The following is a 20,296-nucleotide window of genomic DNA, read 5'->3' on the forward strand; positions in this document are numbered from 1 at the left end:
TGAGAAAGTTAGTAACAAAGGGAACAAAACAAGACAAGCATGGTGTGTGAAGTTAGTAGGACGAAAGTGGCCAACAATGTTGATCCATTGCCTTTCTGTTTTTTCTTTTATTAAACGCTTTCCTCGTGGACTCTGTCGTCATAATTTCATAACGACAACATCCATATTGGAATTTTTTATTCTATCTTATATATTTTAACAATTTGATTATAGATCCCGATCATATCTATTTTTTCTAATACGATATCTAGAATTACTTATAACATCTTCCCAATCTATAAATAGTAGAAGAATGCGCTTCAACACACTCGAACCCACGTTCTCCTGCATTGGTAACAATGCTCATGTCAATCGAGTTAAGACTCAATCGACATAAATATATATTATATAAGAGCCTATTTCACAAATGTTATATGATGTTTATAATTACTCATAATCTCTCCCCAAGCTATAAATAGGAGGATAATACGCTCCAACACACTCGAACTCATTTCTTCCTACATTTGCGACAATACTCATGTCAATCGAGTTAAGATTCAATCGACATAAGTATATATATTATATAAAAGTCCATTTCACAAAAGTTAAAATCGAGAGTAGGGAAAAGGAAGATTCAATTTGAAAAAAAAAAATTGTTTGAATTTTGAGTTAATTGAATCGAGTTATTTATCTTTCGAATCAACTCGAATAAGTAATTTTATTTTTTTGTTGAATTTTATAACTCGAATAATTCAAATAACATATTCATGTAAATACTCTTTGTAATAGCCCGATTTTAGGCCTAGTCGGAATAGTGGTTTCGGGACCACAAATTCGACGAGAAAAAAAAATGCAATGGCCTGAATTTTCAGAGGTGTCAGAACGGTGATTCGAGATCACTAAATTTGACAAATGGGTAGCAAATATTATTAATTTAGTAAGTATAAGTTAAATGTGAAGTTAGGAAAAATTTTGAAATAGTGAATAGTGCACTAGAAATAAATATTAAAATAATTAGAATCGAAATGAGGTATCAAGACCTCAGGGATTTTAAACCGAGCCATAAATATTTTTATAAATATTTATGGAGTGTTAAAAAAGTTAGTATTAAAGTTTCGTTAAGAAATTTTAAAGTTCCGATAATTAATTGAACAAAAAGGGCTACATTGTAACAAATGCAAAATTTTGAGAAATGATTAAATAGCTTAAATGATAAAAGGAAGAGGGCTTAAAAGGCAAATAGACCCAAGGTCTATTTGGGCTGGACGGCAAAGGCATGAAATCAGCAAGAAAGTAAGGAGAATTAAGGGCAAAATTGGAATATTGCAAAATTTGCTTAATAAAGTTAGGACCCAAGTGGAATTATCTAGATTTCTCTTCATTTTTCTAAATTCTCATCAGCTAAAACACCATGGAAGGGCTTCTTCAAGCTGGTTCTTCATATTTTTATTACAAGTAAGTTCAATTCTTGACTATTTCTTGAAATTTTTGTATTTTTATGACCTTTACAACTAGGCCCACTTGTTAAATTCATTAGTTTTTGATTTTATGAAAGAAGTTGAAAGTTGATATGAATATGTTCTGGAATTATATGATGATTTAGCATGAAATTAGAGCTTTAAATTGTTCATATGCTGATTTTATTGAAAGAATTGAATAGAAAGTGAATGTTTGGGACCTAATAGTAAAAGAGTTTGAAGATAGAGCTATATGTGCAAATTCTGAATTTCAATAGTTGTGTAACAACTTATAATATCTAGGTAAAGTATTAATTGAGAAAATTAGATTAATTGAGGGGTTAATTGAGAAAGGACCGAATTGTATAAACTGTGAAATTTGGGGCAAAATGGAAATCAACATTTTGCACTAAAGCTGTTTTGGACAGCAGCAGTAGTGTAACTTTGAAAAATCACAAAAAATTGTAGAGATTGAATTATAGGATGAATAAAATATGAAACTAAACCTTATTGAGTCTAGTTTCTTATAAAAGAAACGGTGTGAGTAATGGAATTGTAAATCATGAGATATAATAGATTTTGTGAGACAAGGTCAGAATGAATTCGGATTCCCCTGTTCTGACTTTGGGAAATCATTAAAAATTGTACAAAAATGATTATGAGTTATAATTTATATGGTTAGAATCCTTAATGAGTCTATTTTTAGAAGAAACAAACAAAAACATCATCTGAATTCTGTACAATGAGATAATTAATTTTTAGTGAAGAGTGGTCGGAACTGTCAGACAGCGAAATAGGGGAAAATTTAAAGAATAAACTGTACTATTTGGCTAAACCAAAAATTCTGAAAATTTTATGGTATGAAGATATGCGAGTCTAGTTTCAGAGAAAATTAACGGATCTTAATTTGGAACTCTGTAGCTCCGGATAAAAATAATTTAGTGACTCTGACTCAGACGGACAGCTTGAATTTTACATACAAGAAAATAGTGAAAGTATGAATAATGTTGTTTAAATGTGTTATACACATTAAGGATGAGGAATGGAGAGGAGGTGGAGGAAAAATTTGGAAATATATGAATTATTTGTGTATAATTGGTCATATGTTTGATTATAATTGATAGATGATGAAATAGAAATGATGCTTACATTTGTGCATTATTGGACATGGTTTAAGCTCATGTGTGAAAATAAAGTTTCATAGCATGTGTGTCTGGTATATTCGGTATATGATTTGGCATGAAATAATGTCATGAATGGTTTATCATGTGGTTAGTTCCAAAAAGAGTTATGTTTCAATACACTAACTTGCAACTATGGTTGAATGATATGTTTATATTTTGTGTGATGTGCATAGGAAACAAGTGTGGAAAGATAATGAAATAGTAAGTTCATATGGCTGAAATTTAATGGTTAAATGTTAATTTCATGAATTATATAATGTATGATGAAATATTTTTATTGTTGAAATGAGAATAAAATAAAAGTGCGAAAGCTGAATAAATGATCAAATTGAGCGGAACGCCGGATTTGAGTACTTCTGATCAAGTGACAAAGTGATAAGTGGTAGCTTTAGCTACACTTATCTGATCAAGAACAAGTGATAAGCGGTGACAAAGTGATAAGTGGTAGCATTAGCTACACTTATCTGATCAAGTGAGAAAGTGATAAGTGGTAGCCTTAGCTACACTTATCTGATCAAGTGACAAAGTGATAAGTGGTAGCCTTAGCTACACTTATCTGATCAAGTGAGAAAGTGATAAGTGGTAGCCTTAGCTACACTTATCTGATTAAGTGACAAAGTGATAAGTGTTAGCCTTAGCTACACTTATCTGATCAGGGACAAGTGATAAGTGATCATATGTAAGACCATAGTTATACTATGGCAAAGTGAAAGTGAAGTACTCAATTTTCCGTAACCGTTCCCTAATTTGATTAAGGATGGTAAGTGACAATGGGCCCAAAAGAATTAAAGTAAATGGATAAGTGGTAGTGTATTTATATCAGGACGATGTTGTTATTCAAGCTAAAGTGATATTTTTATTGCAAAATTGAGAATTTCATAAATGTGTTATTGAATGGTGTAATGAATAAACATCGAGTTAAATGGTAAATACGTATTAGTGTTGAACTTGATGTCATTGAATTGTACGTGAATTAAATGGAAATTGCTAGTGATATGATCTAAATTGTGAGCATGAGAAATTGCGAATTGAAGGAAATGGAAATGAAGCATTGAATTGCATGAGAATGTATCGGGTCTCGTAAGCCCTAATTATTATGATTATAACATTTTGAGGATATACTGTGAAAAGTTATAGGAGCATGTTAATTATTTTGAAAGTTTTAATTTAGATGAAATTTTATAACTCGGTTAAATACGTTTACAAGTGCATGTGTTTTGGTAATGCCTCGTACCCTATTCCGGTATTGAATACGGGTAAGGGGTGTTACACTCTTTGGGTCCTTGATAATTTTGAAAATGTGCAAATTGGTACCTTTCAAAGAGAAAATAAAAAAAAAAATCAAAATAATATTCTAAAATTCAAATATTTATACAATATTGTTTTCCAAAGTTTTATAAATATATATAAATTAAAAAGATTATTAAAAATCTAAAAATATATAAAAATGTTAATTTATATATTTTTAAAATTTTCAAGATATAAATTTGAGGCATTAAATAAATAAATTATCAATTCAAGTTTATCATACTAATTACTTTATGTTGTTTTAAAAGAATTTAATCATATTGTCAACGAGATTTTAATATAACCAATTTAATTTTTTTTAATTTAACTTGAACAAATTTATTCGATTCGACTCAATTCGAATTGCATTTCACTCGATTTAATAAAAAAATTAATCAATTTAAAAAAATAAAATAAAACTCGTTTACTCGACTAACTTAAAATTTCTTAATGTTCACCCTTATTAGGAAGGCACATATATGAGTGACAAAAGCTTGAATATCAACTTATGAGCATAGTCTAATGGTTGGCATGGTTATTAGTTGCTCTTAAAAGTCGCATAATCTATTGATTGACATTGTTATTGGTTGACTTATAATAGTGAGGAATAGTGTAATGGTTGTTCATTTCGTTACTTAGCCATAAGTTTAGGATTCTTACTCATTTTGAAGAGCACCCACCAAAAAATTCACATAGCTAGCGAGAGTTGACTTTGGTGCTATATCACTAGATTTTTAGCCTCCTAATGATTTCCCATCTCCTGTTTAGAGAGACGCATTAAAAGTGTAATTATACACAATAGGACAACAATATATAGTGGATATTCTAACAGGAAAAGTCTCATCTTTCTAGAATGTCTCTCCCGCTGCCGGAGTAAATGCACCATTGCCAGCAGCGAAGTAAAGCACGCATCGGTTTCCGGTGCCATGTTTAATGTGTCCACAAGCATTATAGGTTCTGGAATTACATTGTCATAATTCCAGTCATTGTTACAGCTTTCACATTCCATTTCAATGCTGAAGAACACTTTGACCTCATAAATTGTTGTTGTATACTTGTATGGAAGTTACGTTTATGCCTCGGTTTCGAGATGGATAAACTTTCCTATATAATATCAACGGTCCGAATATCATCGGTCATATATGCTGCCATCTACTTCACTATAGAAAAGCCGCACTACACAGTCTAATACTTGAGTGAACATGTAAAGGAAACAAAGCCAATGCCACAATGTGTGAAAATTTGAATTTCATTGTCGAATCCTTTTTTTTAAATCAATGGTTTTAAAACAAACGAAAAATGAGAGTCGCTACCAATCCTTTTTTACTTAGGTGTGATCGGATCTCCTCGTAATTCAATCATTTTAATAAAAGTTTAAATTTACTAAAACGATGATTCTTGGTCTACAAAATCCAGAAAATGGGTTCGAGAGTCGGTTACGCACGAGGAAGGATTAGCACCCTTGTAACGCCCAAAATTGATACCTAGTTGACTAATTAAAGTCTTAGTGTTGTGAATCAAAAATTTGAACAAGTTTAAAATACGATCCTCTTTACATTAAGGCACTATCTAACTAGAATAATTTTCGCGAAAAGGGTTCATTTCAAGTTAATCGAGAAAAAAGATCGCTTCCCGTAAGAGGACACCATGCCTTAAATCCTCGAGAACGAACACTAAAATCTTATTTTTATTTATTTTAAGATAGATATTCGACCATCTCAGGTTTAGAATGAAGCCATATCCCGTAAGTTAGGAACATGACCTTTCTAATTCCAAAATAATGAATATTTACGTCGTTTTAAAAATTTTCCTTTTTGTGCCTTGTGCAAAAAACTAATGTAATACTTAAAGTAATGTACTTTTAACTTGTTTGGGCATAAGGTAAATGAATGAATATATAACGGCATTGTAATTAACAAAATAAAATGAAGCTGTGATTAAATGATATCATGATAATAAATAAATAATAAAAAATCTAAAAATGTCATGCTTAGCGAATAATGCTAACGCGACATCAATTTGTGGTAATAATGGCAAAATTCGCATAATAAAATATAAAAGTATAATAGTAATAATAAATCATAATACTAATATGCATAATAGAATAATAATATTAATAATATTAATAATAATAATCTAATTTTTTTGAAAGTTAAAAGCAGTAAATAAATAAGTAATAAATAATAGAATAATAATAACAATAATAAAGGCAAAAAAAATCACAATAAATACAAAAATAAACCGAATTTTAAAAAAAGAAATGATAAGTAAATAAATAAAATAAAAATACATAAAAATAAAAATCTAGACAGGGTCGAAATTAAATAAAAGGATTACATTGACATTAAAGTGAAATTAAGAGTCTAAATCAAAATAAAACAAGTTCATGAATATAAGAGAGACTAAATTGAAACCTAAATAAACTTTTAGGGGAGAAATCGAGATAAAAATAAAATAAAGGACTAAATTGTAACGCTATAAAAAAGAATAGGGGCTCCAAGGGAAAATATCCCGACCTTCCTTATGCCCACCGTTTTAAAGGACCAAAATAAAAAAATTAAATGGGATAAATTTAAAAAACAAAAAAAGAAATAGGGCTATATTGCAAAGTGTGTAAATATCAGAAGGACCAAAAGCGGAATTAGACCCCCTAAAGCAAAACACTAATACAATATACATATGCCAAAAAACGATACCATTGATTGCAAACCGGGCTAATCTAGAAGCTGCAATTCTTTTAAACAAGGGATCCTTAATATGCAAAAGTGACACAGACTTGTGCATCAACTAATCTCTTGCAAGTACATATAGGTTTTGTATATAGTTCAATACAAAGAATCTTGAGTTTGGTATAATAAACAGTAATAGTGAACTGATCTTGAGATAACTTGGAGAGATTCTTGCGAAAGATTAGAGATATTCCAATGAAACAATCTTCAAGATTCTTCCAAATATCGAAAGCGGAATCACAATCCAAGATGCTGGGGGCTATTGCTTTGCATACAGAGTTCTTGATCTAAGGAAAAACCATGTGATTCGATATTGTCCAGGCACGAAGTGATGAAACCAAGCTTGTTCTTGGCAGAAAATGCCATCAAAATCCAACGTTTCCAGGTGTCATAGTTTAAAGCCGTGGGAGGTTGAAAAATGAGCTATAGATCGGGATTGTTAGATTGAAGGAGGTAATATGGATTGCTTTCATGAAAAAGAAAATCAGCCGTAGTAGAAAAAGATTGAAAAGGAACTGTTTGGATGCCAAGAAAAAAGATAAAGAAAATTAAACTAATCAGAGAGTAGATTTCCAACAAGGTAAAAAAATAGAGGAACATTGCATGTAATGAAATTTATAGCTCATTCGACAAGAAGTAACAGAAATAAGGCCTCCTAGGACAAAATTTGCCTTTTAGAAAACATCATTAAACTATCTTTTCCAGGTTTTTGTTACATCTCATAAGACTTCGGTTTGGTCATAAAAAGGAAGGGAAAGCAACTATATGTGAATTTAACTATCATAAAAACAAAAGGAAAGCATTTAAAGATTGAAGATGGATCCAGCTTGGTCTCCCATTAATGGCAACAGGTGAAAAGCCTTCTCATTTGCCTCACCGAAAAATTTGAACAGTCGATATCCTTGGAAACAAATTCTCTCTATTTCCTGTCCACAAGAACATTCACGAACCGTCATCAAACATGCAAGTGAGCACGATAATAATGTTTGGAAAACAAATACATATGAACATTATCAGCTTTCAACTGACCTTCCACTCTTGGCTGATGGGGGAATTAGGCCTCTTTTCTCTAAGCTTTTAAATCTATCTCTTGCAAGTGTAGCACAACCCTTTATGCAACATACAAAAACCACAATGGAGAAAGTTAATTTTCATTACCTAAGAGTAAAAGAATTTGATGTTAAAAAGGATGTCAAACGACGTTACCTTTAGCTTACGGAGAGATCCAGTAAGTTCTTCGGATAAGAGGACTTGTGGGGGAGCAGGCTGGAATCTGGAATTATAAACAATACAGATCAATCGGGCATATGAAAATGTACTGCATTATCTTCAGCTCATTCAATGCAATATGTGAAATCGAACATTCAGATGGAAAACATTTCAAAAGCCAAGGTGTTGGACAAGCCTTACGTCTTTCTTGCTTAAAAAAATGAGAACTTTATATGTTTGCATACTTAAAAAAATGAGAACTTAAAAAAATGCTTGCATACTTATATTTCCCTAAGCGTGGTGGACAAGACTTAAGTCTTTCTTGCTTAGCTATGGCCTTTCGAAGATGCCTCTTTTGCTTCTCCTCATCCTCTTTGGCTATTTCTTGTAAAATATCTGGCAAGCTGCATCGAGAAGAACCAACAGGTGATGAACATATGTTCTGCAATAAGTAGATTATACATATAGTAGAGACAAAGCTGAAATGTACTTGTCAATGTCTTTGGAAAACTCCACTGCCTTTTTAGTTTCAGCTTCTTTTTTTTGCTGTTCTTTCCTTCTAGCTCTCTTATTTAACTCGACTCGAGTCACCCTCTTTGTTTTAAGAGGCCTGCAGCATGATAGAAGCAAAAATTAACATGCAAATAAAGTGTTCCCCGATATTGAGTTCCTTAAGCTCTTGGGAAACCCCAAAAGATAGCCACGCACATAGGAATGCTGGTTAGAGATTACAGAACTTTGAGTCCCATCTTCTCACATAACCCTAAAACCCCATATTTCCCGAGGCAAAAAGATGTAGTAACAAATACACAAGGAATTACAACAACAGCGATACTAAAATAGACTAACCTTTTCTCAGTTGCTTTATCATCCTCACTCAAATTCTCCTCGTCCATTTGGTCGTCATTTCCATCATCTGCTTCAATAAAGTATTTCTAACAAAAGAAGATGGTTTAGAGTTTCATAACCACAACTTATTAGTGTTTAGGATTGCAAGTATGAAGAATAATTAGTACATGAATGTAACAAATAGACACTCACATCATCTTCATCAACCACTTCTCCCATAACAGTTAATGGAACCGGCTGAGGTCCCAACTCGATCTTGTAGGCCTTTTGCATTTCTTCAGCAACCGCTTGAGCCAACGAATCCTGATGACTATCAAATGTGGGATTGTATGAACATCCCGGAGGCTCAACTTCAACTGCTGGAATAATCGATTGTTTAGATACCTGTCTAGCTTTGCAACTATGTTGACCTGAAAGTCCATAAAGAGAATCAAATTCACCATGAGGAAAAAAAAGCTCAAAACTTTAAAACTTCTAAACAAGGGATATTACCTTCATCTCCCCATATAGGAACCATACCAGAGTCAGGGACGGTTTCATCCTACAACCAAAACAAATCAACAATCAAATACTTATTAATAAAAAGGGATAAGTATCAAAACCATACATGAACTTTGATGCAATGTGTAATCACTAACAACATTATATAATTGGCACCATTTTCCGTTGATATATTGCATGCACAAATAATTACATTAAAATCCAACATGAAAAATCATGTATACATATGAACAATTCAAGTTTCATGTATATAATTGCACACAAATCAAAATTCATGTATCAAATGACAAATTGGACCAAAGTTCTCACCTTGGGAACATCTTGAACTACATCTTTAGCATTCAAAGCTTCCTTCTTTTTCTTCTTAGAACTCTTTTGCTTCGAAGATGGTACAGCTTCAACAAAAGGGTTCTTCTTCAACATACTATCCACACGCAATACCTTTTCTCTTTTCTTCTCAATCTTTTTTTTCACAGAAAGATCTGATAAAACAAAGAAACCCCAATTAACAAAACTGAATTACAATTAAGAAAAAAACAAAACAAAACAAAAAGGGTGTTATGTATTTAAAAAAAAAAAGACCTTGAGATTTGTCGATGAAGAAGAGAGATTCAGTAGGAGCTGAAGTAAGAGAACCACCAGAGAGAGCATCTTTAGTGGATTTCTCGAAGAAATCATGGATGTCTTCTGTGCTTATGTTAGCTCTCCATGCTTTTTTACCCTTTCTTGAGGTTTTTGATTTCTTCCCCATTTTTTTCCTGGTTAGGAGGGTGGCTTCGCGGCTGTGGAGTTAAAAGGAAGGAGACCGACGAAACAGAGGGTTTTTGCATAAGCTGTTTGGTTTTCGTGTTTTAAAACGATGTCGAGTTGTTTGATTTTGGTAAAATTCTAATTTTGGTTCCTCTATAATGTTAACCATTGAAATTGAGTCTCTATATTGTAATTTTACATAACTTCTCCCTTATTTTTATAATTTCATTAGCTAGTGTAATTATTAAATTTGTCCTTAGTTTCTCTACTTTAATTTATCAGGATTTGGTTCTCGTACTTTATGAAAATCAAGATGTTAGTCTAATTGGGTGACACTTATAAACATTGACGTTAAATTGGTGACTTGAAAACCAACGGTTCAACAATTTATCTGCACTGAATTTGTAATAAAAAAATAGATATTAAACAATTTATTTGCAATAAATTAATAAAAATAAATATTTCAAGTCTATATGTTTACCAACAAATTGACTAACTTCTTAGTTTTAGTAAAATATAAGGACTAAATTATGAAAAATTAAAGTAAAGAGACTAACTTTTCATTTTTTAAATAGAGGGATGAAATTTGTAATAAAATTGTCATGAGCTAGTTGAAATAATTTAAAAAAAATACTCTTCTAACATGTTAGGGTGATATTGATTTTTAAAAAATTCAAGTCAAGATTTTAATTAAAATAGTTAATAATGTTAACTATTTAAATTAAATAATAACATTATAAAAATTAACAATCCCAAATTAAAGTATAAAAATCAAATTTCAAATTTGAACATAACAAAGGGACTAAACCATAATTTGACCCTTAATTTATTCTCTTTAAGGCGGGCCCTATTTAAAACATAATGCAGGTAAGTTCAGCCCATTGAAAATAAACCTACGAAGAATTTAAGCCCAAATCAAAATAGTTGGCCAGTTGCTGCACTTCATACTATCTTATATATAACTTACATAAAAAAGAACAGAAATAGCTGAAGATGATTAAACTACCTACCAGTAATGTCCAAATAGTTGCTGCTTTTTTGTGTTGATGGTGATCCATTTCTGTGATGAAGTATTCATGTAAATTTATTACATCCACTGCTAATTGCTTGAGTTCCTACATGATGCATGTTCTCAATGGGGTTGTCTTTGCTTTTCTTCTCTTGTTGTGTGGCTACTATCAGTTTTAACACTGCTTTCATCACCTTCTAAATTCAACCACTGTTTAATGCCTTTTCAGTCTTCTTCTTTCACTGTCCTTGAAAACCCTAAACTGAAATATCAGTCCAACGTTACGAAGTAACAACATCATCATTGTTGCAGTCAATCTTGAAGTTGTTGAAAATGGCTCCCTAAACAAATTTTCTATTGGCAAATTGATTTCTCTCTCGATAAATATGCAGAAGTGAGGCTTCTTAGTTAATGCTTTTAGTGGTTTTATATGTATGCGAGTTATGTAGCAAATATTCTTTTGTGCTGAGATTTGTGTTTGTTTAATCTATTACATGTGACATTGATACTACAGTGTATAAAAGACACTCGAATGTTATTCTCATTTGCGGCATGTAAATAGTCTTATTTATAGATTGGGTTATTTGTTCAGATTCGAAGATTCATTTAAAATTTAACACAGTTTAGATAAAAATATTAATTTTAAAAAATAGGTTTAAAAAAAATTAAATCTATTTAAAACAGATGCTGAACTCAAATTTAACCTGACCCGATCTATAAACACTTCTATACCCATCATATTTTATGAGAAAGCCTTGTTTTTTTTTGGTTTGCATGTGTTGCTGGTAAAATTATGAACAATGAACCAAGGTGAAGCCCAAATCGAATAGGTTATTAGACCTTTCGTCAACGCTACTAAAGAAAAGCAACTTCATTGGGATTCACGCAGTGGATAATAATCATAACACTTTTGAAATTCATTTATTTTAATTTTTTAAAAAATAGTAAAACTTTATTTAATAAAATATATATAATTAAAAAATTATTTAAGATATAGAAATTAAATTCATAATTCATGACAGAATTTAGCCTATAAGTAGTTGACAAGCAACCGCCACATTTACAAGCATTTAAGCAAAACCAGTTGCCAAGTGGTTGTGACTCATGGTTTTAGAGGAAATGAAAGAAACAAAAGGAAAAGGGAAAGTCCTTCTGAGACCTGACAATTGACGCTTTCATAATAAAGAAAGCATGGCGGCAACTACAAAGTACAACATTAAAAAAAAACACAACCAAAACAGCCAACAGCAGCAGCAGATTCGCCCTGAAAATTGAAAAACAAGGGGCTCTGTCCTTCCTTTGCCAGATGGGTTCAATTAATGTTGGCCACCCAAACAGGTAAACCAAAACCAAAACCAAAAAAGTAGCTACATAAACAATGAGCTACACACGCACACCCTAATTAAAAACCTTCACCTGTTTTTGTTTTGTATTGTTTTTCATGTTCCCTATATAAATAATTACTGGTTTCTGTTGATTTCACAGTCTAAACTAGCAGCAAAGCAAATCCTGTTTCTTCTTTCAGTGAAAACACCATCAGTTGATTTTTTTTTTTTTATATTTCCATGGCTTCTCTTGTTCTTTTATTGTCTGAACTTGTTCGTCACCATGAACCAAACTTTGGTTTTGTAACACCAACACCATCTACCCCTTCTTCTTCATGCGGTGCTTCAATGTCTTGTACTGCCATTGTTGCCAGCAAGTACGAACCAGAGATTGTAGAAGAAGATCCACAAGAGCTAAAGGTTTCTGTTGACCTCGTCTGGCCGTAGTGCTCCATTACTATGATTTGATGCATGCATGCAAGCCAGATTTCTATGGTTTCTGAGCTCATTTTTGGCGTGTCATTATTTTGTTTCATGTACAAAACTAGGAAGAATAATGTCTTTATGTAACACAACTGAACCCAACTTGGGTTTCAATTAATGTATTTAATCTTTTTCATTCTCTTTGTAGAATGATTGTTAATCGTTTATTGTAATTTGAATTGCCTATTCTTTATGCACATGTTGATTCCAACAACAAAAAGGTGTAAGACTGTTAATTGGTAAGAACCCAAATCTGTAAAAAAATTTACACTGGATTTTTTATCAGTCTGGGACATGAACCCTAGGAAAAAAAAATGAAAGGACCAAAATTGATATTTTGAATATTTTTTTTTCTGCTTTGACATCCAAGTTAACCCTGGCCTTATCTACTTCACTCAATGACCACAAAACAAAAACCATGGCTGCTCTTCAACATTCATGGCTTTCATCTCTCAAAACCACTGCTCTTTTCTCTTCCACAAACCAACACAAGAGTTCTCTTTTCAAGGTTCCATTTTCTCAGAATTGGAGCCGATCTAGTGATGAAGCTTCAAACCCTGAGTCACCTAACTCGGAAGAAGCTGCTCCTGTTGACCCTGTGAAGCTTGCTTTTGAAAAGGCTAAATCTTATAAGAAAACCAAAGTGAACCCGGACGGGGATTCGAGTCCAGCTTCAGTTAAGGTTGCAAAGGAGAAGACAAGCGAGAACAAGGAGAATGGAAGTGAGAGCATAATTGCTTCTGGTAAGAATTGAGCATTCTTGGCTTTTTGCTGGTCTTATTATAAGTTCTGTATGATATATATTACATGTTACTAGGAAAATCATGCAGTTCATAAATGTGCTGATAATTGGTACTTGGTGGGCACTGATTATTTTTTCAGTGAAGAAAACTGGGAGTGAGGGTACCTCACAGCAAAGCAAGATTATGGAAAAGAAGGTTCAGAAGCCGGAAAAGTTGTCGATTTCGAGCATTGATTTCGTAGGGCTCGAGTTTGCTGATAAAAAAAAGAGCAGAGGGTTACCACCTGGATTGGTTCCAATTTCAGATCCTTTTACAGAAGGCGATTTGCCTGATGTTGAGATTCTTGTTGGGGACACAAGCCAATTTGGGGAGGCTACAATGCCTGAGACGAAGCCAAGCACGGAAGAAGAAGATTCGGAGTTTTACAAGCCGAAGGTATCAACATGGGGAGTCTTTCCTAGGCCCGGCGACATCTCGAAGACGGTAAGAAACGAATAATACGTGTGTCATTCTTGAATAACTTATTGCAATGGAACATGTTAAAAAACATACAGGCTCCTACTAGTTCCTAGAGAATAAACAAATTGATGCGATACAGTTTGTTTGGTGAGAATTGGAGCAAGTGATACAAATAAGAATTATATGGATATGTTCCACTTCAACAACTTGTTTGAGACCTGACCGTAGCTGCTCGAACTGTAAAATGACCGATCGAACTTCAATTCTTATGATTATAGAATTACAAGGTGCCTTCTTCATGTTCTCTCAAGAATCTCAAAAAGCATTTGTGATATTATTTCTTGGTTTTAGTTCGGTGGTGGAAGGACTATTCGACCCGGGGAAGTGCTTGAGACAGAACAAGATCGAGAAGCTAAAAACGAGCGCACGAGGCAATTGCTTGCTGCATACAAGAAGAAAGTTGGGTTAAATGTTGACCCAAAGCTAAGATCTGAATGTGAGAAGGTACTCAAATTATTATCAAACCACAGTAGTTGTCTCAAATAGAAGAAAATGCAATTCATTTCTGAAGCAAGCCAGTCTGTATGTGTGTGTATATATTTTGCATATATTGCTTCAAATTGGACTATAAGTGCCCAAAGGACCATTCTTCTGAATTGATTTTTCATAATTACAGATATTGGAGGATGGCGACTCGTTGATGGGTTCTGGGAAGCTTAAGGAAGCTTTACCATACTACGAAAGAATAATGGAGAAGATGCCGTTTCAGGTAATTCTCCCATTGTAACGTTTCGCGGACAAAATGTGATTTTCTTGTCTGTCTCTTTTAGTTGATGGTAGAACTTTTTGGTTAAATGCTCAAATTAGGGTCCAACCTTTAGGGGTAAACCTTTTAAACTGTTCATATAACAGCCTAACATTTACAGAAGTGCTCAAATAAAAGCTTTCCATGCACTTTAGTTTGTAGTAAAAATTAGGGGAATGATTTAAGATGTTCTACTCGTCCGGTCATTCTTGCAAACCGAACTAGACGTTTTAAGAACTAGTAATTTCTCTTTCAGATATCGAGTCAAGATCTATAGCACCGTAGCCTTGTTATCGTTGAAAAATCAATCTTATGTCAAAATAGAATTCAATTCATTACAGCAAGTAATTAACCATAACAAGATATTCTTTTCCTTTTAGTTATTCTCTTTTGATTGTGCAGAGTGAACTTCATGGAGTAGCTGCTTTGCAGTGGTCTATATGTCAAGATTCACTTAGTAGGTAACCATTTAATCTGTTGGAACCTTAACGGCGTGCATGCATCCTTGGACTCGGGTATTACATTACTTTTATTTGCATACAAGATGGACTATAAGCAACTGCAATTGTTCGCAGGTCGAACGAGGCTCGAATTATGTATGAGAAGCTGCAGTCTCATCCAAACCCCGAAGTAAGCAAGAAAGCAAGCCAGTTTATGTACAGTTTCAAGGTAATTATTGATAATCAGCTTATTGGTTTCGCTCCTTCATGTCATCTGTATTCTTTAACCAATGTAAACAACAAGTTTTCATGTATTGGTAGGCCATGGAAATGATGAAGGTAACAGGCTCAAACTTTTCACTAAAGAACACAGGGTACCAAAATTACTTTGAGGCATTTATTGAAGACAAAGCCAATTACACTGCAAATGGGTCTGAATTCACAGAAGGTGCATTGAATCAAGTCCTACCATATATAATTTTACTTGTTTCTCCCATTGTTGCTGTATTGATCATTGCTGTACAGAAAGGGTATACAAAATAGTATTAAACCAAGGGAGACTATAACTCACACATATTGTACATGTTTCATTATATACCTTTCCAAAAATATATATTCAAAGATTTCAATATTTTTCTGATTTCGTTAGCCGTATGATGATATAATATACCACGTTAGCTTGTTGTTACATAGGTAATGTGTAAATGTAATAATTTGATAATATTAATGATCATATCGAATTTTTCATCATATTGTAACTGATCAAAATGTAATTTAAATGGTATATAAGTGACTAAATTTATAATTTACCTTTAATCTTAAGTATATAAACAAAATATAAAAATAAAAGAAACTTTTCAGACTCTCTCAATTTTCATATTGAGCAAATCAGTCCCTTTCGAAAAAAATTACAGCAATTTAATTTATATCAAAGCCGAAAGTGAGCAATTAAAAAGAATTAATAATAGCATTGATTTTTTTATCAATTGTATATAATTTTGATTGGTATGATAATAAATGTAGTGCTTGATGTTTATATATTCTGTGTAAGTATTGACAAAATATGTAAATATTACAAGTTAAATTTGTAAAATCAAGATTAAATTAATAAAATGTGTACATTTTTGGGGGTTAAATTTTTTATTATATCAATAAAAATATATATAATTAATAGAAAAATGTTAACAATATGATTAGCTAGTTGAGTTGCTCACTTTTGAAATTGGAAGAGATTAAAAAACTGTGATTTTCTTAAAATGGATCAATTTGTTCAATATCAAAATTGAGAGGGACCAAGGAAGTCTTTTTACCAAATAAATCATTTTCTTAATTAAAAAAAAGTATAGCTAAACGGTGAGTTTTGGGTTTTTTCAACGATAGTCACTCTCACAGCCTCTTACTCAGCATTTACCCAGTCACCGCTTCTCTCTCAGCCTCTCACGGCGGCTCTGTCTCTCGCAGTATCCATCTCTAAATGCAATTTATCGACGGAATTCAAGGAGGGAAGAGAAGGTATAATAGAAGCTTGTTTGGCCACGGTCTTTGATCTGTATTTTCATTTGTTTTCCCTTTCGGTGATGATTATTCCCTTTACTAGTTCTTTGTTATGTTTCTGCAACTTGGCTAGAACTTAATTCTTCATTTTGAGCTATAATTGAAACCATATTTAGCTGTTACAATGTCTTTTTATTCTCGTATTGTTGGTTTTAAAGGTAGTACTCGTATCGTATTGTTGGTTTTAAAGGTAGTACTCGTATGTCTGTTGAATTTTTTTATTCTTTTTGTCTATGGTTAAAGATTAAGTTAGTTTCTTCTCCCCTTTATCTCGAATTGCTGATAATTAATTCCTTCTTTTTATTTGCTAATGATTTCGTTACTCAAATACTTTGTTTTTGTTTGATTATATATAACGTAGCTTGGATTTGAATTATTTTGGATTCTGATATCCTACAGATAATAATAAATTAGACATTCGATTTTTTGCAGATTTAGATATCTGCAGATGAATTAATTCATATCTTCCGCGGACTTGAAGTTTTTAGGCAGTTTTGCTGATTTGGATAATTTAGAAAACCGCAGATAACTGACCTGCTCCTATCCTTATCTGGGAAATGAATTTGCTTGGAATTTTGATGGAGGCTTTTATTTCACTGTCAGTGAACACCATTAAAACAGGCCTTATTTGGCTTCTAAGAGTGGCATGGATAGCTGGAACACTTCCTATCCTCATAGCTTCACTCCCTTTTCCAATTCTCAAGTCATTTCATACCCTTTTACTAAGCTTTGCCAAGAGGGGCAAGATTATGCCATCTTCATCACCTGTAAGAACCTTTTTTTTTTTCTTCATATTTTAAAAGAAATTCCCATCAAATTTCATTCTTCAAACAATTTATTTTTCTTCCTGGGTTTTTGTGGCTTATGTAGAGGTTCACAGTTCCACAGAGTTTCTTTCTGCACTTCTATTTGTTGGCTGTGGTTTGGACGACATCCTTGTTAACGTGTACCTGGTACTTTGCTTACAAAGTTGCACCTTTGGGTACTGAGTCTTTGAGTTATCCTTTTGCTGCTAGTCACTTGACAGGAGGGTCACATGTTTTTTCCATACACAAGTCTCGTTTTACCTCAGCCGAAGACAGATTCAATGTTTGGAAGGCTGTGTTCTTGTTGTTGTTGATGGAAGTTCAAGTCTTGAGGCGGCTTTATGAGACCTTTAACGTTTTTAACTATAGCTCTTCAGCTCGAATGCACATTGTTGGATACTTAACTGGTATCTAGTGAGTTGCTGAACACTATATGCTTCTAGTTGACTGTTGTGACTTCTTTTCTTTTTAGCTGAGCATGGTCAGTTAATGCATGAGCTTGATTATTTTGTGCAGTGACTATTGGTTGATGTTAATATAATCTTAAATGCCCTTGTAGTTGCATTTAGTTCTGATTGTATGATAATTGTATTGGCAGTTTTTATGCAGCAGCACCTCTGTCACTCTGTACGTTTTGTGTACTAGAGGCTTTTAATTTTGCAGCTGATCAAGTAGCTGAATTTAAAGTTGAAGGCCAAGAATTGGTATCAGTTACGGGTTTTGATTTGTGGGGATATGTGAAACCTATAACAAGGCTTGGATGGTGCCAATGGGCTGGTGCTGCTATATTTGCTTGGGGGTGGTTCCATCAATATTGTTGTCATGCAATTCTTGTAGGTGTTTTTGCCTGTTTAAATCTATATCTGCTTGTGGGTGGTTCCAAATTTTATGGTCTATATGCATCGTTGTGCTGATTTTGGAGGGTTAAATGAATTTATTCTTAAGAGAATTGATATTGATGGTTTGTTTGTCACCCAAATTTTAGGTTTTTCTTAGCCAGTCTGAAAATAAAAGCTATATCAAAGTTTAAACAAGATGGGATGAACACAAGGATTCAATTTTGTGTAATGCTTTGTAACTTGTAGACACCCAGATGCTGATTTTCTGTCTTAAATACAGGGTTCACTTAGAGAACGTGGAGATCGAACTGCTGATTATGTGAGTCCTCATGGAGATTGGTTTGAAATTGTCTCAAGTCCACACTATTTAGCTGAGATGGTGATTCTTTTTCACGCTCTTTTTGCGGATGCTTGTATGTTGTTGCTTTCAAAGTTATGATTGTCACTTCCTTTGCATCGTGCAGATAATATATGCTGGTCTATTGGTCGCGAGTGGAGGAACTGACTTTACCATATGGCTACTTCTTGGATTTGTGGTATTTTGTACCTCCTTCATAACTTTGTCCCCTTTAGCTGAACACTTTGTAATTGTTAGACTCATTTGTGGCTAACTATTTCAGGTGGCTAATCTTGCATTTGCCGCAGCAGAAACTCACCAGTGGTACCTCCGGAAGTTCGAGGACTATCCACGTAATCGGTGGGCCATTCTTCCATTTGTTTATTAGTTCCAAAGAGACAAAAAGTTCTGAAATATATATTTTTAAACCAGTTAGCTCCTGCTCTACTATTGTCTATAATTCCTTTTTGTTTGATTATAACTAGGTTACTGAAATATATTTAGATGCCTAAGCTTTTTTTTGTTAAACATTATCATTGAGCTGTATATTGGATTATAAAATGCTTTGAAATTACTCATTTATCTCCCTTCAACTTCCATGATTATTCATACTTCTAGATTTCAATTATCAAGATATAATATCTACTTTGTCCGATAAGTTCGGCTTGGATTAGGTTGAACAGGCAAATACCCGAATCCAGTCTAGTCCAACTTTTGAACACTCAAATATTTTTATAAGGTGGTCTTATTAGGAATGTATTCCTGACTGTTGTAGAAAACAAATATCATGTCATCTATATGATTCTTTTTCTTTTTCCCATTTTCCACTAGCCTAATTATAATTCAATATAGTCAACCATTCCCATTTTCCTTTACTTTCTCTAGAATATTCAAATCCCACAAAGCAACCTATGGGGTCCTTAGTCTACAATGCAAATTAAATTTATCAAAAGCTAGCATCCCATTTCTTATTTGTGTTTAGATTTCTTATGTATGAAACAAAAAGTGGATTCTCCACAAGCTTTAAGCATTGCCACAACTTGAGGCAACTTTAATAAAAGATTGGTACTGTTTTTGTGAAAGCTACTCAACACCTTTCTTTTCTTTTTGGTAAAGCAAACTTGTATATATCCCAAAGTTCTAATCACTGTTTTAGGATATGACTTAATGTATTAAAGTTTACAAATAAAATAATAAAGTTGCTTTCATGACTTGATTCTCTATCTGATCACCTCATGCATATCGATGGTTAGGTTTTTGATAGTCACATATGATTCACTAATTAGAAGCTTACACTATAGTAGGATTTAGGACAGCTAACCATCCACTGTTTCTAGTTTTGGGTTTCTTTACTACACTTGAGATAGTTGTTGGCTGCTTAAAAAGGTTTGCTTAAAAAGGTTAAGTTCTAGGACTGACATGCAATGAACTATCAATTGTAGGTTATAGGGAATTTCAATTATTATTGTAGGTTATAGGGAATTTCAATTATTCATTCCAGGGTAAACTACACTAATTATAAATTATTAGTAAATTTCGTTTTTAGTCATC

At 32.9% G+C, this 20,296-nt stretch overlaps 3 protein-coding genes and 1 long non-coding RNA gene across 4 annotated transcripts; 3 read left to right on the forward strand and 1 right to left on the reverse strand.

Moving 5' to 3' along the window:
- Positions 1–1,347: 1,347 nt before the first annotated feature.
- LOC107931803 (uncharacterized) lies at positions 1,348–5,046 on the forward strand. The gene is made up of 2 exons (XR_001693299.2): positions 1,348–1,434; positions 4,760–5,046. It is a non-coding gene; the product is annotated as an uncharacterized lncRNA (long non-coding RNA).
- Positions 5,047–7,217: 2,171 nt separating this feature from the next.
- On the reverse strand, positions 7,218–10,069 carry LOC107931849 (ribosome biogenesis protein NOP53). Its single transcript, XM_016863805.2, has 10 exons — positions 9,778–10,069; positions 9,505–9,677; positions 9,187–9,235; positions 8,887–9,104; positions 8,695–8,780; positions 8,336–8,455; positions 8,127–8,249; positions 7,843–7,909; positions 7,666–7,745; positions 7,218–7,562 (listed from the first exon to the last, which is right to left on the reverse strand). Exons 1-10 carry the CDS (start codon positions 9,944–9,946, stop codon positions 7,556–7,558), a joined length of 1,092 nt encoding a protein of 363 aa, XP_016719294.1. The 5' UTR covers positions 9,947–10,069; the 3' UTR covers positions 7,218–7,555.
- A 1,955-nt stretch (positions 10,070–12,024) lies between these two features.
- Positions 12,025–15,849, forward strand: LOC107931851 (uncharacterized). The gene is made up of 7 exons (XM_016863808.2): positions 12,025–13,505; positions 13,645–13,988; positions 14,316–14,468; positions 14,641–14,733; positions 15,172–15,230; positions 15,345–15,438; positions 15,531–15,849. The coding sequence occupies exons 1-7, from the start codon at positions 13,181–13,183 to the stop codon at positions 15,750–15,752; spliced, it is 1,290 nt and encodes a 429-aa protein (XP_016719297.1). The 5' UTR covers positions 12,025–13,180; the 3' UTR covers positions 15,753–15,849.
- Positions 15,850–16,563: 714 nt separating this feature from the next.
- LOC107931746 (polyprenol reductase 2) lies at positions 16,564–19,319 on the forward strand. The gene is made up of 7 exons (XM_016863677.2): positions 16,564–16,721; positions 17,196–17,530; positions 17,634–17,983; positions 18,168–18,402; positions 18,689–18,787; positions 18,873–18,944; positions 19,029–19,319. Exons 2-7 carry the CDS (start codon positions 17,321–17,323, stop codon positions 19,131–19,133), a joined length of 1,071 nt encoding a protein of 356 aa, XP_016719166.2. The 5' UTR covers positions 16,564–16,721; positions 17,196–17,320; the 3' UTR covers positions 19,134–19,319.
- Positions 19,320–20,296: the final 977 nt, after the last annotated feature.

Source organism: Gossypium hirsutum, chromosome D10, assembly GCF_007990345.1.
Source record: "Gossypium hirsutum isolate 1008001.06 chromosome D10, Gossypium_hirsutum_v2.1, whole genome shotgun sequence".
Taxonomy (NCBI): Eukaryota; Viridiplantae; Streptophyta; class Magnoliopsida; order Malvales; family Malvaceae; genus Gossypium; species Gossypium hirsutum.